The sequence below is a fragment of the Cyanistes caeruleus genome, chromosome 4, assembly GCF_971803275.1.
Source record: "Cyanistes caeruleus chromosome 4, bCyaCae1.hap1.1, whole genome shotgun sequence".
Lineage (NCBI taxonomy): Eukaryota > Metazoa > Chordata > Aves > Passeriformes > Paridae > Cyanistes > Cyanistes caeruleus.
In genome coordinates, this window is record NC_141704.1 from 58,745,809 (window position 1) to 58,770,408 (window position 24,600).

General features: G+C 41.0%; 2 protein-coding genes and 1 long non-coding RNA gene across 7 annotated transcripts in view; 2 read left to right on the plus strand and 1 right to left on the minus strand.

The window, feature by feature from the left end:
* The window catches only part of LOC111929895 (uncharacterized), a 27,960-nt gene extending 18,267 nt beyond the window's left edge, over positions 1-9,693 (plus strand). For both annotated transcript variants that reach the window (XR_015285681.1, XR_002864920.2), the window contains exon 4: positions 4,086-9,693. This is a non-coding gene — a long non-coding RNA (uncharacterized LOC111929895). The remainder of the gene's footprint in view (positions 1-4,085) is intronic.
* FERRY3 (FERRY endosomal RAB5 effector complex subunit 3) overlaps positions 1-17,178 on the minus strand; it is a 19,811-nt gene extending 2,633 nt beyond the window's left edge. The window contains exons 1-11 of one of the 2 annotated variants that reach the window (XM_086884975.1): positions 17,028-17,178; positions 15,565-15,759; positions 15,172-15,317; positions 13,917-14,098; positions 12,651-12,750; positions 12,447-12,568; positions 11,117-11,223; positions 9,134-9,331; positions 7,791-7,919; positions 6,656-6,724; positions 4,939-5,141 (exon numbers count right to left, since the gene is read on the minus strand). In XM_086884975.1, coding sequence (XP_086741101.1) covers positions 4,939-5,141; positions 6,656-6,724; positions 7,791-7,919; positions 9,134-9,331; positions 11,117-11,223; positions 12,447-12,568; positions 12,651-12,750; positions 13,917-14,098; positions 15,172-15,317; positions 15,565-15,742 — 1,434 coding nt within the window. In that variant the 5' untranslated portion in view covers positions 15,743-15,759; positions 17,028-17,178. The other variant, XM_023927709.2, reaches the window with a different exon arrangement.
* On the plus strand, positions 17,124-23,491 carry RAD51AP1 (RAD51 associated protein 1). 3 transcript variants are annotated; one of them, XR_015285680.1, is made up of 9 exons: positions 17,164-17,211; positions 19,177-19,226; positions 19,482-19,602; positions 20,260-20,369; positions 20,703-20,777; positions 21,203-21,352; positions 21,985-22,131; positions 22,660-22,821; positions 22,983-23,121. XR_015285680.1 is itself a non-coding variant. In XM_086884976.1 (8 exons), the coding sequence occupies exons 1-8, from the start codon at positions 17,192-17,194 to the stop codon at positions 23,111-23,113; spliced, it is 804 nt and encodes a 267-aa protein (XP_086741102.1). In that variant the 5' UTR covers positions 17,124-17,191; the 3' UTR covers positions 23,114-23,491. The 3 variants fall into 3 exon arrangements, 2 of the variants coding, with proteins under 2 accessions (XP_086741102.1, XP_086741103.1); XM_086884976.1 differs by lacking the exon at positions 22,660-22,821 and having other exon boundaries at positions 17,124-17,211; positions 22,983-23,491; XM_086884977.1 differs by lacking the exon at positions 22,983-23,121 and having other exon boundaries at positions 22,660-22,872.
* Positions 23,492-24,600: the final 1,109 nt, after the last annotated feature.

Sequence of the window (24,600 nt, forward strand, 5' to 3'; positions counted from 1 at the left end):
TTTTCAAGCAGCATTTGGGGCCTGGTTTTCATAACATTCTAGGAAGGTGTACACACCTTACAGGTGACCATAAAAGCACCACCACTCCTTATTGCTGGGAGAGCCAGTGTCAGAACAATATTATACATTTTTAAATGGAGATGTTAAACAAAAATGCTGTCAATCTCACTGGAAACTGGGCTGTTGAATTCCCCTGTGGAGCTCCAGAAAACATCTAATATTCAACTGGTAATTGTCAGATTCATGCATCAGCAAATCAAAGGCAGGCTCCTGACCACATCTTATGTGCATCGTGGAGCACAATGATGATTCTTACCTGTTCTTGATTTTGTTTAAAGTTTCTTGGCATACCCACAACCTTTAGTAAAACCTCTCTAATACTGGAACTGGAAGAAGCCCTTCCTCCTCAAGATGCATTTATAGTAAAAGTGAGAACAAGCAAAATTAATTTTCATCTGATGAGGGTGTTTCAGATAGCAACAGCCAGAAAATCCTTACCTAAAGTTAAATAGCAAAACATGACATGAAAACCATAGTGGTTTAAGATATGGCTACAACCAGTGAGCTAAATAATTTCAGTTTAAAGTTCATGAAATATCTTTTGGCTGTATGCTACAAAGCAAATTACACCATAATGGTGTAATTCTATCAAGAGACAAAATGACTCACTGCAAACACTTCTCAGAAAGAAGAAAACAGTATCTGTTTGTTTCTGCTGTACTCCTCATCATGAAGATGAGCACTTTCTACTCTGAATACAGGAATACAGATGTGGAAACCAATTTATCATTCTAAGTACCTTATCAAACTTAAGCTTGACATAGTTTTCTATTCACTACAGCCAGTCTCTGTTTTGCAATGTCAAACACACAGTGCAATCTGTTCTTATCAAAAAAGCTTAATTTCAGGATTAGAAAAAGTCATTTGAGAGGCAAGGTGATCTACAAATGCCAACTGATAACACAACTGATAAACTAAATGTCTGGCTTCATTAAACAACCACTGAAAGCCAAAGTTTCTCCCTAGGTGGGAGGATGTCCTGCCATCCCCCCAAAATACACTGTATGTTAAAAACAGGGTAAGTTTGAAATATCTTTTCATAAAGCTTTCATTATGTAAATCACTGCATCCCTATGTGCTGCTTTTAGGGTATACACCACATTAATCAGACAGAACAGTGCTGGACAAGTCTGGGTTTGTACTTTTTCTTTGGGGTTGCTTTTTGACTTTTTAAATTTTAAGCATTCTGGAAGCAACACTTGATGTTTTTTATAACTTGTCTGCCCATGTGTGCTTTGTGTCACAAGTAAGGTTTATTGTTGATTTTGGTTACTGCTTTGGCTTAGTAAAAAACAAGTGACTGAGAAGTTCTCTCTCAGGAGCACCTTGAGCAAGCAGTGATGGGAACTGAGCCATACAAGGACTGATCAACACAGCAGGATATGACACCATTCCTTGGACTATTTTAGAGGAACAGAGAGGTTAAATTTTTTGGGCACTCAGGGAAATAACAGAATGTTGCTCCATGTAAACCACAAGATCTGAAAATGACATAGTAGTGATACAATTCTAATCCATCTTTTCAAATGTAAGTTCTCATGAATTCACCACGTTAACAGTTTTCTCTGGTGTGGAAATGATGGAGGATCAGCTAAGAACCAATTCAAAATACAGAGAAGGACATAAGAAAACAAAAAAGCAAATAGCCAACCTCCTAGAGGGAGTTCTGGACAATAGCATTCAAGAAAGTTAAAAAAAACCTCCCACCTGGAACTTTGGGTGTTTTTCACTATCAGAGATACTCAACCCTCTTTAGGATGCAATCGTTCTGTCAAATTAAGATTTCTTCTACCCATTTAGAAAAAAAGGGGAGGGAGGGGAGACTAGCTTCTCTGATTAGAAAGATATGTTGCAATCCTTTTGATTTTATTTTCATTTAATTTGTGACAGGCTTACTACATGGGGCTGCTTAGGGCTTAGGCCTTTGCAGAACCATGTCATAATCAGGTAATTAAGACAGTAAAGTTAACATACATCATGTGGGAAAAATATTTCAAACCAAATTTCAATGGATAATTTCAGTAAGAATTAGCAAGGTCTTTAACTCACAGTGCATCTGTGCAAATCCTAAACACTGGATGAGCAGATAAAAATTTAAAGGCAGGAAACCCATATGAGAAACATTTGAGGTCAATACACCCATCAGTAACCTCTCTATGGACATAAAATATGTTCATAAATATTTGTTACACAGCTTACACTCTTTTCATCTCTATTTTTTATAAAAACAATTTTTTTCTTAAGTTATGGTAATAGAAATAACTGGACTGAGATCACTGAAGATTCACATTTTTGTCACTGTTGCTGTGTGGACAACAACGTTGAAACTACCAAGGGAGAGTGCCAGCTCTGGCATTTTTAGCAATGCCATGCTGTTAGAGCCATTTCATTCCCCAGTTTACAGCAGATTCCAGAGATCACACAGTAACACCCCACTTTTCCTGAAATCAAACTTGTCTGCTTTTGCCCTTCTCAGGTATCAAACCCAGTTTCTTTGCTTCATTTAACTTAATGATCAGACCAGAGAAGTCTGTTTTGCTTGTTCTTGCCATATAAAACAAAGGAAAACAGAATTCTTGTTTTCTCATCATAGAAATAATAATGCAATCTAATGTCTTCATTGATATCAATACAGTCAAACTGACAAAGAGTGGGTTTAGATTGGATGTAAGGAAGAAATTGTTCCCTGTGAGGGTGGTGAGGCCCTGGCCCAGGTTGCCCAGAGAAGCTCTGGCTGCTCCATCCTTGGAAATATTCCATGAAAGGCTGGATGGGGCTCTGAGCAAGCTGGGATAGTGGAAGGTGTCCCTGCCCATGGCAGGTGATGGGACAGGATGAGCTTTATGTGTCCCTTCCAACCCAAAGCAGTCTGTAATACTGTGATTACTTTTGTGAGGTTATAAACACTCTTCCATCTGCATTAGGAGAAAACCTTTGGGAAAAGCACAGAGAACACTGCTAATGAATGCCTGTCTCAGGAAGCATGGAAACATCTCTGCAGCTGGGCTTCTGGTTAACCACCTCACAAAAATGTTCTTCTGTAGGTGGTAAATGCAGAGTCAGAACTGCGGCTGCCAAAGGCACAGAGTTCAGGGTAACTTTCAGAAATCTGTCATTATTCACTTCTCCCTCAACAAGGAGTTACAGATTTGTGTCTTTCAAATCAGGTCAGCCAGCTGCCAAGCACTGTAATAAGCAAGCTGTTAATGCAAGTCACACAAAGCAGCTGTGCCTAAACACACACCTACCATCCAGCTCACCTTCTGCTTATTCTGCAAAGACTTGCAGCTTAATGCAAAAGGTAAATTGTTCTACCAGGACTTTTTAAGAATCCAGCACTAGACAAGAAGATAATTCTTCAGTTTCATACATCTCAAGGCATGCTGAACACCTGGTCGTGTGCTTTATTTGTAGTAAACAGATATGCAAAAAGAAGCTAAAACTAACCAGGTTTAAAGGAAACAAGAACCAGAAGAATACAATTAGGTGGCACCCTGATTAAGAAAAAGGTCAATATATTCAATAAGTTTCTGGAACACAGTAACTGGGTCCCAGGAGTGACCCAGGCTGCTGTCCTGCATGTTGGTTACTTGCAGTTGTACTTGCATTACTCAAAAAGAGGTCCCAGTACAAGAGATGAAAAATTTGAGAAATAATCTCATCTGTTCCTAAAAGTCTGCTTTTATGTATGGAAATACATCATTTAGAGGCTTCATTATTGGGTGTTTTTACCTTTATAATTGCTTGCTTTTCATGATAATAGACCCTGACCCTGCAAAAAAGGATCACTTCTACTCTGTGTTCCAGTCAAATTCTGTTATAAAACCAGTCACTGTTAAAGGTAATCCACTGGTGAGCATTTATCTTGCTGTGAGTCAGCCACTTTCCATGAAGGAAAGGCAATATTGAATTTACAAGTGAAAAATCAAAGGGTTATTTAAATCAGAAAACCTCAAACAGACTGTAATTATTACTGATATCCTTGCATGAATGACAGAATTATCTTCTTTTTCTCATTTCTTTAGGTTTACAGACCTTCCAGCTCTTCAGGATATGAGGCATATGGCTGTACTCCCTGCCCATTGCTTCTTTTCGTGCCTTCCCACCCCTTCTCTGTGAGCCAGGTGTGAGAGAGAAAAGAGGCTGCCAATTGTTTTAAATTTCTGTGCACTGAGAAATGTTACAGCTGACTGAGAGACAAGCCCTACATCAGAGTCCCACTACAGAAGAAAATACAAAACTCAGCACACTAAGGAAGAACACAAAGAGCATCAGCAATATGCTGCCTCTTGCCCAGCCTGTATTTGAGGGGACTTAAGAGAGGAAACGGACAGAAATTAGGCAGTGAAGGAGGAGACAGTTCAAAGTGAAGGTGAAATTTGGTTGCTCCTGTGTAGGGCTGAAGTGGTAGGAGATTTACAGAAGGTAAAGGTGACGCTTAGATTTACAGAACTCTAAGCCAAGCTTTGCCAGTGCTGTTGCTCCCAAAACTTAATGTTTTACAGCTAATGATAATTAAAAGTGGGGATCAGGTATCACTACTGCATCAGCAACTCTGAAGGCAGAGTTTCTAAGCAAGAGCTTCCAGCTGTGTAGTCCCATCTTTTATTAATACTTGTACAACTGCAGTGAGCTGGATCCAGGAATTGTCCAAAAGGAGGGGTGGGAGTAAAAACTTCAAGTGATTCAGCTGGCTGAGATGTTTTTAATTGGTCCAGCTCCTTAATTTGGGTCACTATGTAGATACAAGTGCCATGTGGTATGGCAGAAGACTGTGAGTAAGCAAAACCGTCCCATTTGGCCTTAATCAGCATGAAACACATCCTTTGCAAAAAATCCAAGGATATAAAACCAGCCTAAATGTTTCCATTTACTTACTTCTGACATTTCATGCACCAGCAGGAGGGGAATGCTGATGGTGGTGATGTCGTGTGTGCAGCAGACCTTGAGGATGTTCCTGAGCCCCATGATGGCCGGGTCCCGAGCGGTCACGTTCACAGACCTGACGTTGTCATCCACGCACAGGTGAAAGGCAACGTGGATTTCTGAGAGGTTTGAGTGCCGTGTGATGTAGAACTCTCCTGCACAATAAGGCAAACGAGGAAGGCAAGAAATCATGGTAGTGATCTGCACTGAAATCCAATTGTTTGGCAATGTAAGAAAGACAAAAGGCAAATACAAATATACAGAGATGAGGAGAGCAGAGATGAGGACAAACACAGGAGATCTAAAGTCTCTTGGACTGTCACTGTTTTACATCCATCCCACACTCCATCTCTCCACTCTTTGATGGGTTCCACTGGCATCATGGCCACATGTGTGTAATAAACCATAACAGTGCCAGTACAGGATATGATCTCTATATAGCACGAAACAGAAAAACAAACCCAGAGGAGGTACAATACTCAAAATACACAATGCAAGCACAGAATTGCAGACAGATGTGGGAGGCGGAAAGGCCAAAAAAAGGATGGGTTCAAATAAAGGATGCACAGAGCCTGTGGAAAAAGATAGTGGGTTATGTAACAACTGAGATATGGCACTGGAACACAAAGGGATCAGTGACCATTAGAATTTAAAATAATTCAGAGTACTGAGAAGGTGAGTTACAGAGTTGCTTGAAAAAAGTAACCTAGACATCTTGTTGGGTGTCTTTTTAGACTTGGTATTCATTTAGCAAACATGAGAGGCAGTGAAATCCAGGTCTTTCTATCATTCCTTTGCACTGGAGATCTAAAGTCTACAGTCAAGGGAAGAGCAGGTGTGCAATGACCCTACTGTTTCAGTCAACAAATAAATTTCAGTCAACACATTCTTTCACACCTATTCCCACTGGCCACTGAAGTTAAGATCCTTTCTTTGAACTGGAACAGCTGCAGAATGGATCTGTACTCCTTCTGGATGACTGCCAAGGAGGCAGGAATCCCCAGCAGTGACCATCTACGAGCAGTAACAGACAGGCCACTGCTGCAAGACACACCTGGATTTATCTGGTCCAAGTTGATTTCTAATCCACTCCCACTAACAATATTTAAGACAGTCATGAAATCAATTTTAATAAGCTCTCACTCAACCATGGGTTGTATGGACTTAATTCCTCCCCCCTCCAACTGCATATTAATCTTCAAATTTCACAGCAGCTTTCCTTACTAAACATCACAATGTACATAGAAGATACTTTCCCTGAGAGAGGGACTTCTCAAAGCTAAAAAATCCACCCAAAAATGCTTTTCTGTATCACAGCAGTGATATACATAGAGCCATTTTCAAAAATAAAATTAGCTGCTAGTATTGTAGTTTCACCTTTTCCCCAAGATGATCGGAGATTTTTTTTTCACCCTCAAATTCCAAAAGGAAATTTTAGGCAAAGAGAAGTGATTTGCCCCATGCAATATGATGGAGTGGCAAAGCTGGGAATAGAAACCAGATGTCCTGACACCCAGTTCTCTGCCTCAGCCACAGGAACATCCTTCTCCTCTGATTGAGGTCAGCTTGGGTTCAGTTTATAATTTATATTCTGACTGCAGAGCTAAAAATGTGGATGTATGAAACACAGTTTGCTTCAGGAAGAGGGGGTCAATGCCACATAACTCACCTGGCAAAATGTTTGACTGGTTTCGTTCGATATTCTTTAATTTATCTTCGTTCCCACTGATTTTGTTTTCTGTATATCAACACAAGGAACAAGTATTAATCATATCCTCTATTAATTACACTTGGGCATGAAAAGGTTCATGTACTGATATTTGGCTTGAATTTTGACACTGAACTTACCATAAAATCCCCAAAATGCAAGGGGGATGGGTAGAAGTGTTTTTGCTGTCTTCAACACACCCCAAACTGAATCCTGCCTCAAATTACTGTCCTTCTCACATACCATTCTCTGCTATTTCTTAATTTGGACAAAAACAAGCACAATATTCTCAGACATAAAATGAAACTTTGAAAATTGCCCCCACAACCACACAGTATCTTGCTCTTACTTTTTAAATAATGTAATAAATTAAAATGAATTTGTTCCAAAGAGATTTACATAAATCAGCAGCATAAAACCAGCTTTCACCATTTCCCTTGAGATGTAGCAATATGCAAGAACTTGTTTTTCTGGGTACTCATATTTGTTGATTTCATTCAATTCAAATACATTTCATGCATTTAAATGACATAAGTAGCTCTTTGCAGGGAAAACAAAGTTTCAAGATGTACAACTGCACTGCCTAAACTCTATGTGGTCAGAGCATTGCCCAGCCATTTGCAAACACAACTGCAAGGAAAACCATTCCCAAAGCTTTGGTCAGCACTAAAAAGCTAAATACACATTTAGGCAATTTTCTATTTGGTTTCCAGAATTCAATTTAAAGGAAGGGGGAAAAGTCATAAACTCCTTTTCTGCAATTGTTAAAGATTTAAATGTAAATGGCAATAAAAAGTTAAAGACAGATAAAGTTTGTGCTGCTACAGGCAGTTTAGGAAAGCAGAATGACCTGATGTACTTCCCACGCTGTTAAAATGTGATTTTTATATGTTGATTCCTTTTAAAGGAGCAGCAAAGACAGCACCCAAACATCACATTCTCTCTGTGAATTTCATGCAGAGTTTCTTGATGAATGCAAACATTCCATTTAACAGATGAAATAACTGCAGAAGAGTGGCATCAACCCTGCCCTGCCCACAAACATCCAGCTGACCACTGTTCTATTTCAAGGAAGGTAATTTTGGTTGTCACTGACCATGGTGTCTTTTTGTCTTGCTGCTACGCTGTGCTCTGGCCTTAAGTACAACCTTCTGGACAATTTCAAGTTGTTCTTGGATTCCAGGAAAATGGAAATCCGTGCATTCTTGGCAAACGGTTGCGAAATCTAGGAAAAAAATAAGACTGAAATGCATGTCCTGAGGTTGTGTTCAGTAACATTATGTAATTCTACTTTACTGATCAAGTAAATCCAGCTATAAAGGCAAACTCTCCAAAAGCAGATAAAGCCCTATGGAACTCCTCTTCCAAAACTTATTTTATTTTCTTGAGGATTATATTTGACAGACTGTGACATGATCCCATACTTTCCCCTCTACTGTGGCTGCAGGATCTAGTTGGTGGCTAGAAGATGCAATTTTGTGTTTAACAGCATTATTTAAATGTCTGCCTTCTCTCATCACATAAAATTTAGCATAAAACCAGATCTTCTCCTTTTGTTATTCATTTAAATATTTGAACAGTTGAAAAAGTACCTGCAAGACAAGTACAGAATAATACTATTACAATTAAACATCTTGGAAACCATCAACAGCACAAATTCAACTGCAGTTTTTCCCGGTACATTTCCCTCTCCTTGCTACAAGCCTGATTCCAACTGTTTCCAGGAATTATCAACCAACCACAGTACATTTTTTTTTATGGCATGCAAGAATAATGACAAGTAATAGTCAAAAAAAACCACAACATTGCAAGTGTGAGTATTTTGATATTAAACTTCAAGATGGAGGTGGGAAAGTCAAACAGGAATAAACAGGATTTTCATTGGTTAACCTTGATAGAAAACACCATCACAGTGCCCGCTTACTCAAAGGACGTGCACTTAAAATGGCAATTGATCAAACTTTCCAGGAGTAGGGAAGTCATATTCCTATTGCTTATTTTTAATGGAATTCAGAGTATCAAAAGCACACGGTATTTTTATATATTTACTATCACTTTAAAATCTAGACATATTTATTTTTCATTTTTGCAAATAGGTATAGGTTTCAGTGTGATAATCTGGTATTAAAGAGTTAGAAACTCCTATAATAAATTTGTCAAAATGAATATTGAGGGGTCCTCTTCAATATTGTTTGCTACTCAGACACAAAATGTAGGGAAGAGGTGACAGATAACACCACAACACTATCCCCCATCCTCATTGATATATATTTTTGCAAGTTACCCTTTTGCAATACTATATCCAAAGCATGAGTGTCTCCACTGAATTTTAATTGGACAAATAATATTTTTTTTTGTGAGAGAAAACAGCAAGATTTTATTCTAATTTATTATTTTATTAATTTTCCCTGACATGATACCTCCCATTAGAAGGCTCACCTCTTTTGATTCCGCTGTATGAGCTGATCCTGTTATCCACCAGTAACACCAGGCCACAGAGTGAAGTTGAGTAGAGGGACATTGCAGTCTGAAGCCTATGCAGCTTCACCCCACTGCGGTGATTGCGCTTGTGTTTGCAGAAATCCAACATATCAGCTCTCAGCAGCCTCAGGTTGTGCATGGTCTTCAGCTGAGCTCCTGCACAGAGCACATGTGGCTTAATCCCAGTGGAAGACTAAACTCAGGACTGGGATTGAAATGTAAGGGCACAAAATGCTTCCCTAAAGGTCTGTAAGGGTGTAACACCCAGAGGAAGTTCCTAGCTGTCGCCCTGAAAACTCAGCTTCTGAGCTTGCTAACACAGTTTTCTAAAGACTTTCCCAGGACAGTAACTGTAAACATAGATATGTGTACATTCTTTCTGATACACGTCTTGTGATGGGCATCTCTCATGGCCAGTGCAGTGGGAAAGTGTTATCCTGACCATCCAATCTCTGGCTGTGGTCACAAGCCTATAAATCCTGAGAAGAAAAATAAACTCTGCTCTTTCTTGCACCACACCTCGACCTGTGTCCGCGTGATCTATTGATCTTCAGCGGTAACACCTAGCCAGACGTTCAGTTTTACAGACACGTCAGCAATTTGAAAAGTAGCAATAAAAACGCGGTGTTTTCACAAAGTGATGCTTGTCCATGCCTGAAATGAGTCTTGTTCCCACTGCAGAATCACAGAATTATTAATGCTGGAAAAGACTTCCAAAATCAAGTCCAACCTGTCCCAAATCCCCACCTTGTCACCAGTCCAGAGCATTCCTTGGACCTCTCCAGGGATGGGGACTCCAAACCTCCCTGAGAAGGTACCCTTCCAACCCTTTCTGTGAAGAAATTCTTCCTGAGGAATATTGCAGGGCTAGGGATGAAATACTGATGTGTGGTGATGTATCCTTCCCCACCCTCCCCAGAACCACTCCACAAGCTCAGGAACTCCTGCTAGGCCTTAGCATTTGTGCAATGAGCTGAGGAATCTGAGGAATACTGAGGAATCCCTTGGCCATCCCAGGAACTGCTGCATGGCTGAAGTGGGAGCTGCATGGAGGGGAAGGGATTATCAGTCAGATCCTGACAGCCTGGAAACATCCCCTACCTGACCCATGGCCCGATGGTTTTGGAGTTTTGGAAACTCCAGCAGTTCAATCTGAGGATGAACATTTTCCAAATGACTCAAGGCAACCATCTAATGACCCTATGGACAGTGGTCCTAAGGGATGTCCTTGGAGCTTTCCTGTGCCACAGCAGGCTGCACCAGCATCTCCCTCTGACAGAGATGCCTCTCAGAGCTTGCAAACTCCCAAGCTTGTGATACGGGGAGGATTGTTGCTGCCTGCTCATCTCTGCCTAAATCATTTCAGATTTGGTTAAAATCCAATTTTCCTCTGTGTTTTATCTACCTAGAGTGAACATTGCCTTTGAATTTTTCTGCTCTTTTGAAAATTTGTATCAAACCTGCTTTGGCTAATGCCTTTGCTGGTAATTTTTTAAGTAACCTAAACCACTCCTGTAAAACATAACAAGGTCAAAACAGCACAAGAAGACTCTACTGCACAAACAAAAAATACAAATTGCAAGTATCTATTCTGCTTTCAACTGATCAATGAAGAAAATTTCATAAACACATTTTTCTACCAAACGTAAGGAAAGCTGAAGCATCATTTTTAGGCAACATGTTTTGCTGTTGCTGTGTTTTTTCACATGAGTCACCCAACCAAAATGGATAGAAATTTGCTTCTAGAATGGCTACCATTAAGATTTCCACCTATTTCAGATATTGCTTGATATGTTTATGCTGTTCTCTTACACATGTAAAGAACAAACACAAAACAATTCCAAACTATGGATTATACACACTGAGAGTTAAATACTGTAAATAATACATGCCTTGGATACATTACTTATTATCAGCTGTTATTTGGAATACTCCACTTACCTAAGTGAATAGTAAAGCTTTCTTCTAATAGCCTTTGTTCTTCATAGATTCTTCCATTTCCTTCCACAGATTCCCTCAGCTGGCTGGGCTGAACTTTAATTTCATCACTGAAATAATAGAAAAGTGCCAAAAAGTTAATCCTAACTTTTATTCAAGACCAACAACTTTGGGAAAGTTATCCCAAGCTTTCTCAGCTGATCTGTGGAAACCAGGAGACCAAACCTATGAGCACGAGCTCCACTTGTGAGGTTTCACCTTCCTGGCAGCAGAAGAGGAAACTCCACTGTTAGATTTACATTACTTGGCCCATTTGTAAAGCATTCCAAGACTGAGGAATAAAAACAAGTCACAACACCTAGTTATAACATAGTAAGAATGTAAGAATAAAAAGAAAACAAAAATAATTCTCCTCAGCCTTTTTACAGCAGCTGAAACCTTATTTATGAAGTTATTAGATATGCATTTATTTTCTTCTTCCCACACAAAATGGGAGATTAAAAACCATCTTATCAAATGTTCCAGTGTTCAAACTACTAGGAAACATTTCAGGTATCAGTTTTATCTTTCTTCCCTAAATTCAACTGTCTGGTTGATACAACAAATACTGTTCCCAATACATGAAAGAACATCAGCATTTCTCCAAATTGTTTCAGCATTAGTGAGAAGTTTACCTGTTTTCAAAGTACCTCACCTCCAAAAATCTTATAAACTTGCAAGCAATTCTACTGTTTTCAACTGCCAAGTAGCAATGTACTAGTGATAAAGAATAAGGATCCAAACCAATTTACAAATTCTAATTTTCCTGCCTTTTCCTCAAACAGAGGAAAGCTTCTCATTCAACTCTCTCCACAAGCATTCACACTTAAAAAAATTCAATTTTTTAGCCATCCGGTGACATACACATAGAAAAAGAAAAGAGGCTTGTTAATTCAAACCATTGTTACCATTTTTTAGAGTACCATTATTCTCCAGAACATACTTAGGTGGTAACAGAAATAGAAAACCTTGTGAAACAGTGTTAAAGACAGACATAGGAAAGAAAGGAAAAATAGGAGGAAATTCCACTCATGTCAAGCTGTACTTCAGTGCATTACGACACTTTCTGGTACACAGAGGTTGTAACATCACACAATGAAGAAACTCCTAAAATTATACATACTTATTTATGATGGTCTATTTGCCTTTGATATGCTTTGATTATCCAGTGTAAATTATTTATAGACATTATCATAATAAATAGGACTAAAGTATCATTATTTAAAAGATTATGTAAATTCAAATTCTTTGAACTATTTCAGATAGAATTAAGCATCACAGAGGAATTAAATACCTGACTGAGCTGTTGTTGGGATTCTTTAGGTCCTGATGAAGCTTTATCACCCACTCCTGATATTCCTGCTTCTGGATAGCAGTAGTCTGTTTTAATTCATTGGTCCATTTGTTCTCCAAATCCTAACAGGAGAGGAGTGATAATTTGAGTGGTGTGGGTGGTCTTTATAAGGTGATGTGCATATACATGACATATTTTATTTACCTGCTGGGACTCAAAATGCTGAGCTGCTAAGGAATTCACATCCTGGTCAGTCAGTGACTTCCCAAGCTCCTGCATCACCTTATCCATTTCAGCTCCTTGCCTGAAAGAGAAGAAAACACAGATTTCAGAAGACTGGTAGCAGAACACCCTTTGCTGTGATACAACAACAAACTTAGTTGTTTGCTACTGACAGAATGAACAGTCACAGATTTAGCAACAAAAATCCACCAAACAAACTGAAGGTAAAAGTCAGGGATTCAAGTCAGGTCCTGTGTTTAACCAGAACACCACTTACCCTTATTTGGGACAATCTCAACTGCCACCAGCATAGGGATGTGATAAATAGATAAATGTGATGAGATATAAATTCCAGCAGAGTCTATACACAACTACATCACACCTGAGCTCTACAACAATACTGCTCTTTCTTCTTTATTCATGCTTGAGAAGAGGAAATGAGCAGCAAAAAGATTTGCTAACACCTTACTGGCAACATTGTCCCCCAAACTAGAAATATGTACAATTCAGTCCAGAAGAAACCATAGTATGAACTGATTAGGCACTGTCTAACTTAAGCTTAAACACACACAGCTCAAGAGGAATATTGCCATTCAGAATGCTAAACCAAGGCTACTGAAATTACTCTGACACAGAAAGAAAAATCCACATTCAACGTGTTCCCTCTTGTGGATTAAGGAGCCACCTGCAGCTATGCAAGCTTATTCCAGAACTTGGGACTCAAACTCAACACTTCCTGAAAATTAAAACTTATATTCTCCTCAGTCACTGAAAATAATAGAAGGCCACCAAAGTAATATAAGGTAGGTGACCCTAATGACATCATGGAATTACAGAATTGTTTGGGCTGAAGAGGACATGAATGTTCATTTCATTCCAACCCATGAGAATTCCCTGCCATGGGCCAGGACACCTTCCACCAGACCAGATTGCTCAGAGCCCCATCCAAACTGGCCTTGGACACTTCTAGGGATGAGGCAGCCACCTGTGGCCAGGCAACCTGTGCCAGGGCCTCACCACACCCTGAGTATAGCATTTTTTCCTAATATCCAATCTAAATTTCCACTTCAAGCCATTCCCCCTTGCTGAATCTCTACATACTCTTGTGCCAGCCAAGTGTTGCATGACTTTGGGTTTACACAGACAAATACAAGCTACACACATTGTTCTATGAGTTTACACACCCAGTGGCAGGCATCCCTATTTAATAAGAGAGAAGAAAACCTAAGTAATAAGAGAAAGTTATACCTTTCACGTAGTTTTTTCAGTTCCACGTCCCTTTCACTTATTAATTCTGAGATGCTAACAAAATAATTGTGTTCCAGGTTTAACAGCATTTCAGAAGCTGGAGAATGGATCAGATCATGATAGACATCTGCAAAATCTTCATCCCAGCTGGTTTCTTCAGGCTTGGCATGTTCTAAAGTTGTCTAAAGAAAATGTAGGAGATTTTAAAGGATAAGATACCTCTTAGGACATAATGGTGGGGTAAAACCATGGGGTCCACACACAGCCTTTACCATACATAAAGCATCTTCCCTCATTTAAGCTTTCTGCATTCTGCTTTAGCTTTCAATTTTCTCCTTTCCCATTCTTCCTCTTTCAAAGCAACTAAAGTCAGAATCATTAAGGCTTGGACTACAATGAGGAATTACCAATTTTCACACAACACCAGCTTGGAAAGAACAGCAATATCCACAATAATATTTGCATCTGATGAATTTTAGATAAGGCCCAAAACATCAGCTGTGCAAACAAAAATGCTTTGCTAGTAAGGATGACTAACCTCTGACATCACTAAGAATTTGATCAACAACACTGATTTAAGAAAAGCTATTTTTATTGAACAAAGAATGGCCCAAGAACACCAGTTTTGAAAGCTTTTTATGGAATTTTTCACATTTTTCTGTATTTCATGAGAAGCAAATTCATTCCTATAAACTTTTCCTCAAATACTGCAGGTTTGTCATTCTTTTTTTCTCTTTACTAGGACTCCTCCAGCTCTTTTGCACTCCACTATTTTTAAGATCCCATGTGAAATTGGAGACCATATTCCAACTAAAGACTTATCTTTCCTAAATAATGGGAAATAGTCATATGAACTCAAAAAATGAACTGAAAAGTCTCTCTCAACTGTACACTTTCTCCTTCCAGCCTTAATTGCTGTTTCTGATATTTAGGATAGGATTAGGATAGGATTCATCACCTCTTGCTTTAATTCTAAGCCACTACAAGCCTTATGCCTATTTTTTGTTTGAGTATCAACTATTAAATGAACAAACTGTTTGCCTTTCCCTTTTCTATCTTACTCTATTAAACTCAAGAAAAACCTAAGAACTTGGAGGATGAAGACTCGATGCTTACTTTCAGATAAAAAGAAAAAAAACTGCAAGAATTGCAGTGAATTTTAGTGTTATATTTCATCCTCACAACTGTGATTGCACACACACACATATTCTCACAAAGCAAGCCTTGAATATTAAGTTTCCAGCCTTAATCTTACCTCTTTATAAGCTTTAGCCCAAGTTTCTGCCAGCTGATTGATGTCTACTTTTCCCGATTTCACTGCTTCCAGAGCCACTTCAGCTTCTCTGTCATAATCTTTTATAGTTTCCTCTTCTACAAATTTACTGAGAGATTCCTTCAGGTCTATTACAACAAGAAGAAAATGGGCCATCAACAGAACACATCAGTAATCACCCAGGAAACCTGTAAGTAAAATTTTTCACCTTTTCCTTGATAGCACTTGCTAGCACTGACAGTAATTTTCTCTGATGTTTTGCTGTTTAAAAACCAATTTTGTAAACACTGTTCTGGTGTTTTGTTTTGTTAAAGCAAGCTGTAAGACACTTGTGGACAAGGAAACATGAGATCAATTTAAGAAATCAATTCATACCATTTTCTATAAAGCATGGCAGGTTGTGCAGAACCATCAGACGTCCATGTAAATGACTGATATTCTCTTGCACAGGGAATTTGAGAGGCACTGTAAGCACCAAATGTTCTTTTCCAGCACTGAATTTGTACACATAGTCTCTCTCTCTAGTTAAAGTCTTTCCTTTATTGGGCTTCATCCTCTTGAGTTTGTTTCCTGCAGTAGAAATGCAAGTAACAAGAATTATATTTTTGTAAACTCAGAAGTAAAAAAATGGTAATGAAAAGCCATGGCTTTGCTAATAATTAACAGTCAAAATTACGTAACCCCTGAAAATTCTCATAGATAATCAGATAATTAGATATTAGATAATATCTATTATCTAATAGATATTATCAAATATAATCTATAGAATTATATATCTATATGTCTAATATATTTACATCTATATCTATATCTGACTTCCAAATACATGCATCTGGAACTGAAGCATAAATACTAGTTTCCAAAATATCAAATGCTTCTATAAAGTATATGAGTGTGTCAATATATAAATCTGGGTAATTGCTCTTAAAAATTACAGCATAGATCTCCTGACTTAAAAGCAGAACCAGGGCAGATGGGAATCCTGATCAATAGAAAATTAAGTGAAACACCCTGACGTCTGTCATGGATGCCTCAAAAGCTGAAATCCTGCAGAGTGCATAGAGATTTTATTTCCTCCTTTCTGCAGGTGCAAGGCCCGGGGAGTGGGGGAGCAGGTGTCTGCAACGATTTTTAGGAAGAGCTGATTTTGTCTTTCTGTAACCTGTATTAAAAATAAGTCAATAGAGATGCAGAGGGACTATGTACAGTGTGAAAATACAGGCTGGTATAACTGTGCTGGTATTTCTACCCTCCTTAAAATGCTCATTCACATCGTTGTTTTGAGTATCACCCGCAAAGCCGGACACATTGCTTCAGCCGAAGCTTCCCCAGTACTAAAAACCACGCCCCGAGGAGAAGAAAAAGCAACAAAAATAAAAAATTCGACAGCAGAATTCACAGGTTGAGGGTTTGGGTGGGTTTCTCTGTGAACAAACATACGTGCTAGACACAAAGGAAACAGGTCCGTTTCAAAGACAAACATCTCAGGACAGCCATTATCGATGCGAGGCGGTGTCCCGGCCCCTCTGGGATTCAAAGGGAAATCCTGGGGAACACAAGCCCGACCACGCTCTTTCTGCTGCTCCCCGATGCAGCGAGGAGGTGGGGAGGAAGCTGATGGAGAGGGAGCGGGGGACAAACCCCCTGTTCCAAAGAGGACCTCCTGCTCCTGAAATCGCAGGCTCAAAGCCGGCAGGACACACGGCCTGCGGGACCCCATCCGCCCCCTCCCCGCCGCGGGGAGCTCCCGGTGTCCGCATTCCCTCCGCTGGAAGCGGCAGCGCCCGCGGGCACCGGGAGCCTCCCGGCCCGGCCCGGCCCGGCCCGGCCCGGCTCACCTGGCTCCGGGCGGGCAGCCGCGGGTTAAGCGGGCCGCGGGAAGGGGGAGCCGGGATGTTCCGCCTACCCCGTCCCGTCATCGCAGCTGCGCGTCCGCAGCGGCACTTTCGGCGCTGCTCCCGGGGCCGCGGGACGCGCAGCGGCGGCGGCGGCGGCGGCGGGAATGGCGCGGCCGGTCAGGAGGTGCGTGTGCGGGGCTGGGGGACGAGGGGCTCCCCCGATCCCCTCGGGGCCTCTGGGACATTCCAGGGTGGCCCCTTTCCCTTCCAGCAGAGAGGTCGTGATCAGTGACAGGGCCGTGTTGGAGGCCCGACATTAGTGGTGTTCCCCGGGTTTCTGTCGTAGAATGATTTGGGTTGGAAGGGACCTTAAAGCCCATCCAGTTCCAACCCCGTGCCATGGGCAGGGATGCCTTCCACTGTCCCAGCTTGCTCAGAGCCCATCCAGCCTGGCCTTGGACACTGCCAGGGATGGGGCAGCCACAGCTTCTCTGGGCAACCTGGGCCAGGGCCTCAGCACCCTCACAGGGAACAATGTTTTCCTCATATCCAATCTAACCCTGATCTCTGTCACTGTGAAGTTATTTCCCCTTGTCCTGACATTCCAGGCCCTTGCCAAGAGTCTCTCTCCATCTTTCCTGTGGGTTCCCTTCAGGCACTGCAAAGCCACAATGAGGTCACCCCAAAGCCTTCTCTTCCCCAGGCTGAACAATCCCAATTGTTCCCTCAGCCTTTCCTCCCAGCAGAGCTGCTCCATCCCTCTGATGCCCTTGGTGTCCCTGCTGTGGCCTGGCTGCAGCAGCTCCCTGTCCTTCCTGTGCTGGGCCCAGGGCTGGATGCAGCCCTGCAGGAGGAATAATATTGGGCCCCGTGTTCTTTAAACTGCTCATCTATGATTTGGATGAAGGGGTCGATGTCTCCTCAGCAGTTCACAGATGACACAAAGATGGGAGGAGCGGCCGATACCACGGAGTGCTGTGCAGCTCTTCAAAGGGACCTGGACCTGGACAGGTTGCAGAGATTGGCAGAGAAGAAGTGTCTAAAATTCAACAAAGGCAAGTGCAGGATTCTGCACATGGGAAGGAATAGCCCCATGCACCAGCACAGGCTGGGGGTGACCTGCTGGCCAGCAGCTCTGCTGAGAAGGACCTGGGGTCCTGGTGGACAGCAGGCTGTCCATGAGCCAGCAGTGCCCAGGGGGACAAGAAGGGCAATGATGGCCTGGGCTGCAATGGGAAGAGCAGTGTCAGCAGGTCAGGGAATGATCCTGCCCCTCTGCCCAGCCCTGCCAGGCACATCTGGAGAGCTGTGTCCAGCCCTGGGCTCCTCAGCACAGGAGGGACAGGGAGCTCCTGGAGCGGGGCCAGCAGAGGCTGCAGAGATGATTTAGGGCCTGGAGCATCTCTGACAGGGAAAGGCTGAGGGAGCTGGGGCTGTCCAGCCTCGAGAGGAGCCCCAGCTGAGAGGGGCCCTCAGGCCTGGGTGTCCCTGTGAGCAGGGAGGGCTCAGAGCAGGGCCCAGGCTCTGCTCTGGGGGGCCCAGCGATGGCACCAGAGGAACGGGCAGGGACTGATCCCAGGAAGTTCCACCTGGACATGAGGCAGAACTTCTGTCCTGGGCAGTGACTGAGCCCTGAACAGATTGTCCAGAGAGGGTGTGGAGTCTTTTAAAAAAAATCTACAAGTTATTCCCAATAAGCCATTGTGTACAGTTGCATTGGTTATAGGTTTATCTTTGCTCTCTGTGCCTAGGGACAGGACCCACGGAACAGCTGGAGCTTTGCCAGGGGAGGGTTAAGTTGGATATCAGGAAAAGAGGAAAAGGTTCCTTCCCCAGGGGGTGGTGGAGCACTGGAACAGAGAATGGGCATGGCCCCAAGGCTCCCAGAGCTCCAGGAGTGTTGGGGCAGCACTCTCTGGGATGCCCAGGGTAGGACTGGTGGGGTGTCCTGAATAGGGCCAGGAGCTGGACTGGATGATCTTTGTGGGCCCCTTTCAACTCATGGATAATCCATGATTCTGAGATTCTGTCCACCTGAGCACATACTGCTTTTTTTTCCTGTAAAACATGATTTATCCAAAAGTGTTACCAAATCAAGCTCGGTCAGAAAGGATTAATAGTGTATATTTTATATTTTTTTTGGCCACAGGAACAAGAAAGTTGTTGATTATTCTCAGTTTGGGGATTTGGAAGATGATGGTAAGTGGGATGTTGTTGTACATCAAGAATTTGAAATCATTGCCTCTTACATAAAAGTACATGTAAAAGAGGCTATGTTGAATTTTCCTTCTAAATACGTTTAAGGATTGTGCATTTAGAGTTGTTGTGTTCTTTTAAAGTAGGATTAATTTCCAGAAAAGGTTATTATCTCAACATATTTTCAGCATGCAATGAAAATTATGAAATTAAAGAATATAGAAAAACTCATGAGAGCTTGTTGCTGTTTTCCAATAGATGAAGACTTTGCACCTTCAAGCAAAAAATCTAGAACACAGCTCAAGGAGTCAAAGAAGGAGAAAAAAGAGAAGCCAAAAAAGCCCAGAGAAGTGACTCCATCACAGACACTTAATAAGAGGTAAGAAATGTTGTGGTCAACTCTGTGTAAAACTGGATTTCAATAAGAATATTTGGGTTTAGTTTCTTTCTCCCTAGAGTTTTAAGGAGCTGAGAACAAACAGCTAATACATGACCGTAATAAAGATTTTGAGCCTTATTGATGCACATTCATATAACTCTAAAAATTCTGAGTTTCTTAGGGACTCCTAAGCCAGAGAAATATAAAGACAAGTTTCATTCCTTCCAAAAGAACATAGGTAAAGGAGGAGAAAAAGTCAATGTAAATGAAAAAGAGGAATCTAATTTTTATTAGTAGAGTTGTGTTTAAATATTACATTCTGGTGTGGAATTTCAAGCAAAAGCAATAATTTATTTTTTTTCCTGCAGTAATGCCAGTTAATAGTTCATATATATAGATATATATGTCTATATATATGCACACATACACTGTTTTGCAGTCATAATGCTTTAAAGTACAGAGTGCTTTAAAAATTAGTGTGTTTTGTCCAAGTAATTTCAAAATATAATATTTGTAACAGGATATGCTATGAATATGTATTGAAATACTAATCTCTTCACAAGTATGTAAATTTTAAACAGCTCACTGAGCCAGAAATAGTTCTATAACACTCATATAATTGCTTTATTATTTAACATGTTGGCATTTTTTCCACAGGTTATCCTTGGATGACAAACTTTATAAAAGAGATTTGGAAGTTGCCTTAGCCTTATCTGTGAAAGAAAAATCTACAAATCCCCAGGAGGTGAAAAATTCAGAAGAACAAGGTTACTTTACAGTTCCATGCAACAGTCCTTATTTATATGCAGTGAATTTGAACATGGCAATTTATTTTACACTGAAATAGATTGAAAATTGTATTTTATTTCAAGATGTCATGACGAGAGAGGGTTTCTAGGTGTTGCTTCTTTTCTTATGTTCTTAGTGTTTTTTTTATATGAGAGAAGTAACTCTACTATAAGATCTTCCAAATATATGCTTGGATTAGAGACAGATAAAAACTTCAGCTATTTTAATTTCTTAATATTTTTACTTTTTTTAATGTGTTTTTGTATAGTAATATTTCATATTTTTATTTTTTTTCCTGGGTCTTAAAACAGGTAAGACTATTGAATCAGAAAATACACAGAGGAGATCCCCTTTTTCCAACTGCAGTGTAGACAGTGAACTTTTAGGTAAGTTGTTTTTACACTCCTTTCACAAAAAGCATTTATGTAGCTTATCTCTTCTTTATTTCCATTGGTCTCTTTTTTTTTTATTGGTGTGGAATAAAGAGTCTTTATCTTAAATATATTTAAGGTTGAAGGAGGTGTTAATTCTTTCACTGAAAATTTGGTCCCAGTCTTAAAATAAGCAAACCTGTGGATTGGTGAATTTTTGATCTTTTTTTGTTATCCTGATTACAGATAAATGTTAATAAATTTGACAATGAGAAAATAAAATGAGAAGCACATGAAAACCAGTGTCAGTGATATGTTTCTGAGTAGTATAGCTTCATATCACCAAAATGAATTCTGGGGACTCAAATACCAAATTATTTTAGAGGAAGAGAACAGATTTACTGTGAATTTGAGCTGATTGAACACTTTCTGTTTTGTAGGTCTCAATCAGGTCATGGATGATGACACACCTGATGGTGATGGGAGGCAAAGGACAGCAGAAGACAAAGTTCCAGTACATCACAAGTCATTGGTAGTTGACAGTGATGACAGAGCCCATGATCTTGACTCTGAGCCAGAGTCTGTACCCAGTAAGTTCTTCTCCACCAAAACCCTCTCCTCAGATGTGCTTTGGATGTGGATTTAGTTTGGATTTTTAGTGAAATTCAGGCTGCTTTGACTACATTTTCACTTACTCCCCCCTTACTGAAATATTATCCCCTCATACTCGTGACATCTTATTTGCACTTTCACACTAAATTTACACACTGGAGCTTACTCACTCCCAAACCAGCAAAATGTCACTGCTTCTCTGCATTTGTATGTCAGGAGAAATTCCTTCTGCCCTCCTTGTCCAGGGAAGTTTAATCTCTTTAAAGAGCCTCTAGATTTTTCTAGTTGTTTTCTGGGGTTTGTGTCAAAACAGTGAATCTGGAGTATTATCAGTGTTGGAGCTTTCACTGTTGGCTTTGTTTAAGCTTATTTTAAAAAGCAACTAGCCTCCCTTCTTTTCTTCCTGTGACTGTCATCTTTTGGAATAGCAAGCTGCATCCATGTCTCTGTTATTCCCTAACAGGTAAGGTGTCTGTGTAAATATTTACTACTTCAGGATGGAACAGTCTAGTACATCCTCATTATTTCTGCTGTGCAGTGGTCTATCATCTGAAGTGATGATTTCTCTGCTAAAGATCATCTTTCTAAAGCAATTTTTTTTCCAACCCAGCATCACCTATAGTTTCTCCTTCCTGGATAACAGAACAGAACTCTGAGCCAAGGCAGAAGGTGATGTCCAGTCCCTCAGAAGCAGCTGGGAGACCTCTGCATGCATCAAGTCCTGTCACAGGCAAAAAGCCTAAATGGACACCACCAGGTATCGGTGCAGCTATAGACACAGGCATGAGTTGACTTAAACTTTTAGCAATCTCTCCTAAAAGCAAACAAAAAATAAACTATTCCTGGAAAAAGCCTACCCTTAATGTATATTTTATAGAGATTTTCTTTGGACAGATTTAAAACAAAAAAGAGAGAAAGGAAGAAAAGCTATATCTGTGCTTCTTTTACAGCATTATCATTAACTCCTTTATCTGCCTGAGGCTTATAGAGTGTTTTCCAAACTGTGGATCGGACCTTAATCAAAAGATCCTTTCATGTCTGTTTAGCTCTTACTTAGAGCTTTCTTTATCTCTGGTATGTGCTAAATTATTTTCTATTCTAAACAAAAACAAAAAATTAAAAATGCTGGAGTATTTTAGCTGCTCTAATAAAGCAAATGCTTAAAAGTTTTATTTTCTCAAGGTCTTTGAGCATCCTGCTGCTGACATCTGATTCTTTGATTTCTCTTTATATTTACTCTTATTTTCTGTACATGGTTCTTTCTGTTTGGCTCCTTTCTGTCAAGTCCTCATTTCCCCATGGGAGTTGGGCTCAGTGTTTCTTGGTGGAGTGCCTGAAAGTGCCCAGGACACTGGGAACAGTTTCCCAGTGTTGCTGCAGTGTGTGGCTGGGTAATTAACCTGTGCACCATTCCTGCTCCATTGGCTCCCAGAGGGAGGAATCCCTGGTGAGTGATTTCCATGTGCCTCTGTAGTTTGGACCTTTTTACACTCTCTTCAGAATGCTTCTTTTGTTCTGCTAGGGAAACTATTGCAAGACAACAGTCATATGATATTATTTCCCCTTTTAACTTCTAATACCTTATTTCTGTTTTAAAATCATCTCCAGCTCCATCAGGAAGCAGTAATGTGAAATGTGTTCCTGTTAAGTCACCTACTCATTGCCTTAGACTTGGCCTCTCCAGACTGGCAAGAGTCAAACCTCTCCATCCCAGTGCTACCAGCACAAATGGCCAGTGAAAAAGTGCCACACAGAGGAAAAGACTGTGGAAAGGGTTTTGCCGATAAACAGAGGGTGGGCAGCATCCTGGAATCACCCATTTTGGAGGACGTGTTACAGATGTGTCTGATGTTAGGATGAGTTTTTATTCTGCAAATTATTAGGTATCTTTAAGTGCTACTCAATAATAATGTTATTTAATCAAAGTGATTAATCTGGGCCACCAACTTTTTGATGTATTATATTCAGAGATGTTGGTTTGTGGTAATTCTTTAACAACTAAAATCCTGGCATTAGCATAGTCTAGACAACACTATGGCAGCATGAATGATGGGCAAATGTTTTTTAGAATTTTGTATTTTTAAAAAAAAGTGTAAAATAAAATACTTTATAATATATAACGGTATTCCTTGAATTTATTAATTTTGAAGGTCACTTTAAATGTTGGTTGCAGTCTGGCAAATATTTTTGCCTGTGTATGCTCTTACTGGAAATCAGCAGCATTAGTCAGGCTCAGACAATGAAGAACTTCCTTGGAGCTCCTGGAGCTTCATTGAGGAGCATGATACCATGATAAGGTAGGGAGTTTTGTAAAGCAGTGAAGTGATTGTTACTGATTAATGAAACTGAGCTTTTACTAATCCACAGTGTCAGTAATTTCCTATCTAAACCTATTGATTACAGTGAATGGCAGCAGGTCCATTTATCCCTGTATTACTTGTGACTGAAGGAATTGCATTGACAAGGAATATCACAGAGCCATGGAATGGCTGGGGTTGGAAGGGACCTTAAAGATCATCCAGTTCCAACCCCCCCTGCAGTGGGCAGGGATGCCTTCCACTGTCCCAGCTTGCTCAGAGTCCCATCTGCCTTGGACACTGCCAGGGTTGGGGCAGCCACAGCTTCTCTGGGCAACCTGTGCCAGGGCCTCACCATCCTCACAGGGAAGAATTTCTTCCTCATATCCAATTTAAACCCACTCCTGTCAGTGTGAAGCCACTGCCCCTTGTCCTGTCACTCCAGGCCCTTGTCAAGAGTCTCTCTTCCTCTTTCCTGTGGGTTCCCTTCAGGCACTGCAAGGCCACAATGAGGTCACCGCAAAGCCTTCCCCAGGCTGAACAATCCCAATTGTTCCCTCAGCCTTTCCTCCCAGCAGAGCTGCTCCATCCCTCTGATGCCCTTGGTGTCCCTGCTGTGGCCTGGCTGCAGCAGCTCCCTGTCCTTCCTGTGCTGGGCCCAGGGCTGGATGCAGCCCTGCAGGGGGGGCTCAGCAGAGTCAGGCAGAGGGGCAGAATCCCCCTTCCCTACTGCCCTGGGGCTCTGGGTGCAGCCAGGGGGATTCTGAGTTGGGGCATGTCTAGCTCTCACCCACAGCACCCCCAGATCCTTCTCCCAGGGCTGTTCCTTCTGCGCATCCCAGCCTGGATTGATCCCAGGGGCTGTCCTGACCCAGGTGCAGCATCAGCACCTGGTTCCAATGGCCCATGGAACCTGTCCAGGTCCCTCT

What these genes read in the sequence shown, in the direction of transcription:
- RAD51AP1 (XM_086884976.1), top strand. Translation starts at nt 17,192, where the DNA reads ATGGCGCGGCCGGTCAGGAG. An exon ending in TGGGGATTTGGAAGATGATG is followed by an intron (nt 19,227 to 19,481) that starts GTAAGTGGGATG and finishes GTTTTCCAATAG; the next exon opens with ATGAAGACTTTGCACCTTCA. An exon ending in GCCTAAATGGACACCACCAG is followed by an intron (nt 22,132 to 22,982) that starts GTATCGGTGCAG and finishes AATCATCTCCAG; the next exon opens with CTCCATCAGGAAGCAGTAAT.